The sequence below is a fragment of the Lipophrys pholis genome (genome assembly GCF_963383615.2).
Source record: "Lipophrys pholis genome assembly, chromosome: 4".
Classification (NCBI taxonomy): domain Eukaryota; kingdom Metazoa; phylum Chordata; class Actinopteri; order Blenniiformes; family Blenniidae; genus Lipophrys; species Lipophrys pholis.
In genome coordinates, this window is record NC_137637.1 from 22955351 (window position 1) to 22965213 (window position 9863).

At 41.5% G+C, this 9863-nt stretch overlaps 2 protein-coding genes across 2 annotated transcripts; one reads left to right on the forward strand and one right to left on the reverse strand.

Moving 5' to 3' along the window:
* Window positions 1-1406: 1406 nt before the first annotated feature.
* mrpl20 (mitochondrial ribosomal protein L20) lies at window positions 1407-4636 on the reverse strand. Its single transcript, XM_080462221.1, has 4 exons — window positions 3808-4636; window positions 3591-3701; window positions 2005-2082; window positions 1407-1905 (listed from the first exon to the last, which is right to left on the reverse strand). The coding sequence occupies exons 1-4, from the start codon at window positions 3892-3894 to the stop codon at window positions 1735-1737; spliced, it is 447 nt and encodes a 148-aa protein (XP_080318347.1). The 5' UTR covers window positions 3895-4636; the 3' UTR covers window positions 1407-1734.
* On the forward strand, window positions 4259-8311 carry sdhb (succinate dehydrogenase complex, subunit B, iron sulfur (Ip)). The gene is made up of 8 exons (XM_080462220.1): window positions 4259-4384; window positions 5572-5705; window positions 6363-6448; window positions 6761-6897; window positions 7453-7569; window positions 7648-7749; window positions 7842-7964; window positions 8095-8311. The coding sequence occupies exons 1-8, from the start codon at window positions 4313-4315 to the stop codon at window positions 8173-8175; spliced, it is 852 nt and encodes a 283-aa protein (XP_080318346.1). The 5' UTR covers window positions 4259-4312; the 3' UTR covers window positions 8176-8311.
* Window positions 8312-9863: the final 1552 nt, after the last annotated feature.

The window sequence follows — 9863 nt, forward strand, 5'->3', positions numbered from 1 at the left end:
AAAGGATCTCTGACCAAACAGGGTTCAGAGAAACTTGCTCATACATTTACTTTCAGCCAGGCAGATTATTGGAACGGTGTGTTTACAGGTCTGTTAACCAACTGCAGCTCATCCAGAGTCTCACCAACACTAAGAGGGTGGAGCACATTATACCTGTACTGCCTGTGTGTTAAAGAATTAACTTTAAAATCAGTCCACTTGTCTATAAAGCTTTGAATTGTCCCAGGCCTAAATACATGTCCAAGTTGCTTGTATAATATGTATGTTTACCCCTGAGGTCCTCAGGAAGAAGTTAACTAAGTGTTCACTGAGTCAGAAGCAAGGTGAAGCAGCTTTTAGTTGCTACACTCCTCACCTGTGGTACTAACCTCCCGAACACCTGAGGATTGCAGGCACATTCACTTCTTTTAAATCAGGTCTTAAAACATTATTCAGGTTTTCCAATAAACAATTGCCTTTTATTTTATTAGCTTTATCTTAACAAAGCTTTAACTATATTTCGCTTTTATGCCTTTCTTAATCACTTTGTTTTAATGTATCATCTTAATCGCTTAAGATTCCTAATCACCTTTTAATGTAGTTCTTGTTTTCCTTGTAAAGCACTGTGAATTGCCTCACATCTGAATGGTGATATAGAAATAGAATTGCCTTGCCTTGATCCACACATGATAAAATATTCTGAGATACATTTAGTGCACAAGTTGCAATCTGAGTCAGATGACATGACCTGCTTGGTGATTTTGAAGTCAATATTTAACATCTAATTGAACAACACTGCCAAACAATAATACAGTAACTATAAACTTGTCATAATTGTCACTCTCCTCGGACACCTCAGGGTCCATGGGAATGAGTTAACGTTCTCCATAAGTTACTAATTTTAATGATAAGAAAAGAGCAAATAAGTCCCTACTAGGCAACCTCGGGGGCAAAAAGTAGAAGTTCAGCAGAAAGAAAAGACCCCAATGACACACCAAGGTCATTCTTACTTCCACATGATGACTTCAGTGTCCAGCAGTATTTACCTGTTAGCAGGATGAGATGGTTTCTCAGAGCATGTGGGCCAGTGAAGTCTCACTGCTTCTTGCTCTCCCACTCATATTGACTTTTATTTGAGATCTTCCACATAAATGACTCTGCTGACCACATCCATATGTGCAGAGTTTATGAGCATTCGATAGGCTGCATATCCAAACTTAAGACTAACACAGACAAATAAGTGGACAGGTAGAAGCTGCTGTAAACTCATATCATGTTCTGTTTGATCAACTGGAACCAAAGGTGATACAATCAATAATCTGTGTGAGTCAGTGAAGAACATCATGGAATGAAAATATGGCTTTTTACTGGTGAGGACATATAAAAAAACAACAGCATTCTAATAAATAAAGACAATAGAGTCTGGTCATGTATCAAAATGTTTAATGAACTAAACATTCAGAGGACAGTCTTACCACAACAAATGGTAAAATATATATTTACATAGACAAAAATAATCCAGGCTCCACCAAGTCCAAAGGCATTCCATAATAATTTAAGGTTGAAGATAATCTTGACAATTATGGCCACTTTTAATCACATCCTGTGTCACAATGACTGAGGTCATCAGGATGGAATTTTTTTAGGAAAGATTACACCATTGGACTGAAGCAGGTCTGTGCGTAGCCACACATTGTGAGCTCAAAAAAAAAAAAAGTAATACATGCACGCATTGTGAAATTCATCAAGAGTCCTTTACTGCAGCATAACACGAGAGAGGATGCCCGGGGGCTCTTTGCCATCACCCAGCGCAGCACGGAAACCTTCCTGTTGTCGAGCCCGAGCCAGTTTTGCGAGTGAGAGGAAGGAGCGAGGTTCTGTGATGGCCAAGTCACAAATGACCCGACGGTTGAGCTGAATGCTGGTCTGTATGGAGAAAGAAGAAAAAGAAAAAAAAGCAGCGTTGACCCATCAGTGGAATAACCAAGCCACTGGAGCAGCGTTGAGATATCAAACACTACAAACCTTTGTGAGGTTGTGTATGAGGGCGGGGTACTTCATCCCATGCTCTCGTGTTGCTGCAGCAATACGTGTGATCCAGAGCTGAAATAATAAGGGCACAACGCACAGGATAAAGAACTTTAATGTAATCACAGGTCTAGAAACACATGCAGCCACACAGTGTCATACAACACAGACAGTAGAGAATTCCTTAAAACACTGTGATAGTTGTCCAGACATTAGCAGAAGTAATCTTGTGACCGCGACTCAAAAGTTACATCTTTCGATGGATCAGAAAACATGGGCAGGTTATCTGAGGTAGTTGTACCATAGAAGAGCAACTCATTCTGACTGAGAGGCAATTTGACATGATTTGTATCTTTGTGTTATGATGAGTCTTTATGATCAACTGAACTTACATATCGTCTCCAGCTAGTCACCTCTTCATCTTTGTGTTACCACTTTATTTATTAGCGGGTTTTTGACCAAGTATTTCTCCTTTTACTTGTTTTGGGTCTTTTAACAAAACAGATTAGTCTATACCCTGGTCTACACAGTCATCAACAACGGTTGTTCCCAAACACTTCTTCTGAGAGCTCCCCATATGGCAGACCCCCTTTTTGACAACATCAGAACAGACAAAGGCATGAACCCTTCCTCTGATTTCTGGGGCCCTCCAGAGGTTCCCAGGCCCCAGGAAGGGAACCAGTCATGTGGAATTTGAAGGTTTTTGTGTCAGCTTTCTATTAATGGTGGCTAGTGTGTTCAAAGAGTGGAAAAGTTCAACAATCAGAATAAACTATTTTCTTTCAGAGGACAATTTCACAGCAGCCATTAATGTACATGCAGAACATACACATTCACATTATATAATTTGACCAATGAATACACCATGTCTCAAAGAAGAAAAAAGTGAGGAAGGTCTGCAATTTCTGTGTGCACGTCCTCAAACCTGCTGGTAAGAGAGAGAGGAAAACGGTCAACGACGACCTGTGAGACGCGCCAATGAAACAATCAGGCAATTCTCCTGATTGGGTCTGGAACACAAGCTCAGGCTTGATCACCCTGCAGCTGACCACCTTTCATGAGGGTGTCGAGTGGTTAAAAGGTCAAAACACCTCCTGATTCAAAGATACACTACTGATAATGTGTCCCAAAATGTACTTCCTTCCCAAATCTGAGATACAGCTCCCACCCCACTCTCAAAAAGTAAACATCATGCGATTACCATCTTTTGGAACAAAGGACAGTTTTAACATCACTTCCCGTGTTAAATGATTCTGGACTTAGGGACCTCTCTGTATATAACGTTTACATGTTCTCTCTGTGTTCATTGTTGGTCTCTGTGTTATTACCTACGATAGTCTAGAAAGATGCACTAAAAGCTCATTGACTATAAGTTGACCTGGATATCTCTGTCTCTCTCGACCTCCTGCATCCAACTACACAACTTCGAGGATGGATGATGATGGATGTAAATGATCCCAAGCTACTCAAGCTGTGATGTGTGCAGAAGCTTTTGACAAATCTGTGTTTTTACTGGAAGGATGCATAAAGGACAGTTTCATCAGCCTGCTGTTATCTCCTGATGTGCACTGAAGTCATCTTACCGTCCTGAGGTTACGTTTCTTGACCTTTCGGGCTTTAGTCGCATAGACGAACGCTCTTCTAACCGCGCGGACAGCCAGGCTGTAGCAGCGGTTCCTCCTGCCTCTGAAGTGCTGTATGAGGAGCATTTAGAACACGTTGGGGCAACAGATGAGATAACTTCCAGAGCCCACTTGTCAGATTAAGCTGTACTTTTGCAGATATTAGTCGGGGCCTTACCCGCGCATGTTTGAGGACTTCTTGTACTTTCCAGTACCTGTCGGGTCCGCGGCTTCTGATCCAACAAGACAGGCTCAGAAACACCATCTCTGCCCTTTGGTCAGCTTTTTAACACAACGAAAACTCCCAGTTTAAACGACCTTAACCCAACTCTGTCCGCAGACAAACCCCTTGTTACATGAGCCGACGCGACAAACACGCTGCTCAGACCTCGGAGGACCGGGTGCGCTTGTTTTAATACAACTGGACATCTGAGCCATTAAAAAACAAACGCACAACAGAACGTCAAAAATCTCAAGATCTCTGACTCTTCAGGTTAGATTCAAACTAACAATAAAGATTGAAATACACTTTTAAAATCAGAGTTTACGAAGTGTCGTCGGTGAAAACACAGCGGTCTCCTGGTGTGCTCTTCACTCCGGGAGAATCGGGTGAGGAAAACACGCGCCCCGCCAGCCGCGGTGGCTGAAGGGAAAGCAGGCGGTGGAGGTCAGAACAGAAAAACATGGCGGCCGCGGCTCTCACGTCCTTGAGCCGCTGCGGGGTTTCGGCGTTTCGCTCCCCAGCGGGACTGGTAGTAAGTTGCCACTCATGGAAACATTCTAACAAAGAAAAAGTGTCGATTCGGTGTTTGTTACAGCGACTCTGAGCTCATTTATCAGGAAGGGCTCCGTCTATACTCTGGACTCCGGCTTACGTATCACAGGTGTGCCGGAAGCTTCCCGTTAGCTGTTCTAAACACAACCGATTTAAATACAACTTTTAAAAGATCTTGTTGCTTTTCTTTTGGAAATGTATGTGCGTCCATCTTAACAGCCAATTAAAATGTAGACAGCGTGGCAGAATGCGAGTTTTGTAAGCACTGGTTACATAATCCGCTAATAGCATGCAGCCCTGACAGATTTATGATTCAGGCTTTATATAGTGTTTACATTTCTTCAACCTTTTAAATGTTTTCTAAGGTCTCCTCTGCATACATCTACAGGCTGCCTGTCTCACATTGTTTACATCTTATTTTTATATAGTCAACAAGTTAACATTGAACTTCCTGACACAGCTACCGACAGTCTGTGCTACTTCTTACTTATATTATTAAAAAAGAGCACGAGACCCAACCTGGTGGATCCCAACTTTTATTGGATTGCTTTAACTTTTATTGAAAAACATAAAATACAACATGAGACAAAATGGTAAATTCAGTCTGTCTTCATTTGGTCCTTCGATTTAAAAAGAAATACCAGATAATTTGGAGTCTTGGTAAAACACTAGAAATCAACCAAATATCAGTGTATAAACATAAAACAAACAACACCCTGCACACCTTTGATAGACACTTTCAGGACAGTTCTCCACAGCTTGTTGCATTACACTGAGAATGTTAATGCGTCTGTCACATTTGACAAGTGTTTAAGTGTGATCTTAACGCTTCTCAAAGCTTTCTCATTATAAATAGATCATGAGCATTTGTTAGACAGTATAAAGGTGTATGCTTGCTGCTACGTATAAGTTTGGACTCATTGGTCTCAAAGACCCAGGATATTGACCTTAAACCAAGTTTTTTGTAACATTAGTTCACGTATTTATAATTACCACTTGTGCTGATAAAAACATATATTTATGAAATTATTTGTGCATGTAAAAGTATTTATTTGACATTTATATGGGAATACATGCTAAATTATGTAGTTCAATTTTAGTTTCAGTAAATCTGACTAAACTAACGTTTCTCAGCGTGATAATGTTTTTCTCCGCTTCCTCCATCAGGCGGTGCGGTACGCACAGACGGCAGCAGCTCCTGCGGCCGAGCCCAGAATAAAGAAGTTCCAGGTGTACAGATGGGACCCCGACACTGCAGGAGACAAACCCCGCATGCAGACCTTCGAGATTGACCTCAACACGTAAGGCTTTCTTTTTAACTAAAGAAAAAAAGCGCTGCCATGTATTTCATGCGAGCGTGATCTGATCGTATTCTTTAGTTCAAGTATTCAAGCGACACGTCAAAGAGCATCTGCTGACTTCAGCAGTAGACGACTAAAAAGGAGGAGGAATGTTATTTGTCTGATATTCAGAATAGGGAGCTGGATCAGTGGCCTAAAGTAAAATGGTTTCAAGGTACAGAGGAGTCGATTGTCTCCAGTTTACAAACTATCCAATCAAATCTCAGTTTGTGTTTTGTGATGCAGACTGAAGCGTTTTTCCAATCGCATTTAGTAATGCCACTGATCACCTGCTGGAAGCTCCGTGCCTCGGGGTATTAAAGGAAGCAACTTGATATCAACAGAGGGCTTTATTGATGAAGTGAGCACAGCCTTCAGCCTTCCAGGTGGATTAAACCCAAGTGACTCCTGGTACAAGTCCAGCGCTCCACTTTCACCTGAACACATTGGAAAGACTCTCAGCTCTTTTCCTTTAACAGAGCATTGTAGGAGAAAACCCCCACAGAAAATACTCGTTTTTATAAACACAACCTCTTTGACATGGTTGACTTGAATGTTTTACACTTAGATGTTATGAAACGACTGCTTAACTCATGTGATTGGTTGTACTTCTTATAGCTGTGGTCCGATGGTTCTCGATGCCCTCATCAAGATCAAAAACGAGATGGATCCCACGCTGACTTTCCGCCGCTCTTGCAGAGAAGGTCGGTCACATGGAGGGGGATATTTGACGTCAATATAACCTTTACAGGCGTGTCACCAGATTGTAATTTTATAAAATGAATTGTACAAACGTTTATTACAGTTGGCATGCAAATGTCTGAGTAGTTTTCTCTTGAGATTATTCGTTCTTCTCATTTTCTATTGCTGCAGTTGTTCTGTTTTTTTCCAACCTAGAAGAAAGAATGTTTAACTCTTACCTGTATGTAATAACTCCTTGTGTTCTCTGTAGTGGTAGGAAATGTGATTTTGCCTCAGGAGTTGATTAAAAATGGCAAATTTTCTGTTGTAATCAGGTATTTGTGGGTCGTGTGCCATGAATATTAACGGAGGAAACACTCTGGCCTGTCTCAACAAGATCGACACCAACACCAGCAAGGTATCGAAGATCTACCCTCTGCCACACATGTATGTGGTCAAAGACCTCGTCCCGGTGGGTAAAAAGATCACTCTCTAATAACACGTTTGTATTTCATTAACATACTTACTTTACCTTTTAAAAAAAAAAAACAACCAATGTTTAATATATGAGCTCAGAACCTTTTGGGGACGAAAGGTTTCATTTTTTTTACTTAAGCATCAAATTGAATTGTTGGTGGGAGTGAAAGGGTTAAAGGTGCATGTGGCATTCTGTCTCTGCTGGCTTATTCCTTGCCTACCCCATTCATGGACATTTCTAAATGTTTGCTTCAGCTTTGTTTTCTGATTAGCTTTAACCTGTGTCGTCAACAAAGTTTTAGTGCATTTTTATTTAAAAAAATTTTTTTGCATTTTAAGTCACTTGACTGACTGAAAAACACAACAAGAATTTGTTGAAGTCCACAGATAAATTCTGTTATAAGAAACGCGTAAAAACCAAGACGAACATGTTGATCTGCAGTGTGCATCAGCTTCTGATCTGAGGGAGGAGATATAATACTGGTTCTATAAACTAACTTACGTGGTTGAGTAGGTGTTTCTGGCTTGACTGGGTCATTTGTGTTTGCAGGACATGAGTAACTTCTATGCTCAGTACAAGTCCATTGAACCCTACCTGAAGAAGAAAGACGAGTCTCAGGAAGGAAAGGCGCAGTACCTGCAGACTGTGGAGGACAGACAGAAGCTGGTACGTCTCCATGTCTTCACTCTAATGACAGACGAGTTTTCTAGCAGTGGGACTGTAAAGCTGCTCTCTTGTTTGCAGGACGGGCTGTACGAGTGCATTCTGTGTGCCTGCTGCAGTACCAGCTGCCCCAGTTACTGGTGGAATGGAGACAAATATCTCGGGCCCGCTGTGCTCATGCAGGTGTGTGAAATGTTTGACATTTGTTAGTTTTTATTCAAAGCTGCATAGAGAAAGTGAACCTGAGTGACGGATGTTATGTTGTGGTTTCCCAGGCGTATCGTTGGATGATTGACTCACGAGATGAGTTCACGGAGGAACGTCTGTCCAAGCTGCAGGACCCTTTCTCCCTCTACCGCTGCCACACCATCATGAACTGCACTAAGACCTGCCCCAAGGTAACTCCTCAGGATACTAAGACCACCGCCACGTCTAAATAATTAGGATATGGTCTGAATTAAACACTATTCTAGCAGAGTAAACGGGCTGCTTGTTACTTGTGAATGACTTCACCGTTCCCTCCATCAGGGGCTGAACCCGGGAAAAGCGATCGCTGAGATCAAGAAGATGATGGCCACGTACAAAGAGAAGAAGGCAGCAACAGTCTGAAACCTCCGTGCTCCTGTTGAGCGACTCGTCCCTCCACGATTAAATTATATAATGATTAAACTATAATGCTCATTGAGGTCTGAAGGCCTGGACAGCGGACGTCTCCACCACACCCTGTGTTTGCGTGGTCGGACGACTCGGTGTTACAAAAACGCACATGTACAGTTTGAATGCAGGAGAGGGAGAGTTTCTGTGTGTGAATGAGTCTTACTTGTACCATAGCCAAGGTTTTTATCTCCACTTCTACTGCCTGTATATCCATGCACTTGTGAGGCCATAAGCTGCGTATTCAAGTAGGAACAAGGCACTTTGTGGGTTTATATAGCTTGTTGCTTTTTAAGTTGGCGCCTAATTCACAAACCTGTTTCCTCAACTTATTTCTTCCAACATACCAACAGCAGTCTTTGTTTTGATGGGAAATAAATATCTGAAACGTTTGTGTTCATTGTTTGACTGTCTGATGTGGTCCTCTGCCTGCACTGGCATGTTGTGTCCTCCGGGTGTCGCTGCGGTGCAAAAACAAGGACGTGAACACTCGCAGCTTCTCTCACCTATCCAGGTATTAACCTTTTATGAAAACAATTAAAAATGTTGATGTAGATGTTAAATGTCACACAAGGGTAGTTCTTTAGTATAATGTGAGTAAAAGGAAAAACCAAGGAAATTGCATATAACTAACCCCATCTGCTTCTGGCTGCGTTCATTTTCTTCAGTTCACACAATGTGCACCACAGCACTTTTGGAAATCACGCCTGTATGTCATCTCATCCTGTTCAAAGTCTCATATTGTTCAGAGTTTTTTGAGTAAGATTGTCTTTTGTGTCATTTGAAATGTTCCCATGGCATCGGATCTAAACTAGTTTTTGATGCTGTAATTCCACTGCAACAAATCTATCAGAATAGCAAATCGATAGAATCATTATTGCTGACTTTATGGGTTCTGACATCACTTAAAATTCAGCTGCGCATTAAATTTTAGAGAATAGGCTGTACAGTGATGAAAACTCTTGTGTGGCTCCCTGAAGCTTTCACAAAATATCACCAAGTATTTTAACATTTCGATTTGCACACGTATATCCTGAGTAAACATGACTGAAAAGTAAAATAGCTTAAATGGCTGAAATTGCTAATGCGGCTTATACCACCAGAGAACCTAAAAAGAAAAATGTCTTATTTCTAAGTCAGAACTGAGAGCAGATAGAATTAACAAATACAGGTCAAACAGCTGAAGGGGATAAAACTGCCAATACCGTTAGAAAATGTAAAAAGGAAATTAAATACAAAAACTGCTTAAAACAGCCACAAAACCTAAAAAGTACTATATGTTGAAACATTTTGAAACTTAACATAAGATACACTTTTAGTCCAGATGTTTAAAAGTATACAACTTTATAAATGGTGTTATTCTCATTTTAAAAGTTGAACTTGTGGCAACTCCAGACAAATTGTACTTGTTAGAAATTGGCAGATAAGAATAGAATAGAAATACTTTATTGATCCCAGAGGAAAATTCTTCTGGTCCTAGAGGTTGCAGATCCCTGGGTCAGGGTTTGGGGTCAGGGGCCCAGCTGGAGTCTGAGCTTGGAAGCCTTTCTGGATGGAGGCAGGGGGGCAGGCAGGATCCAGAGGGGCAGGAGGCCGGGGGCAGAGGGGCAGGAGGCCGGGGGCTGAAGGCTGGGACTGGGACT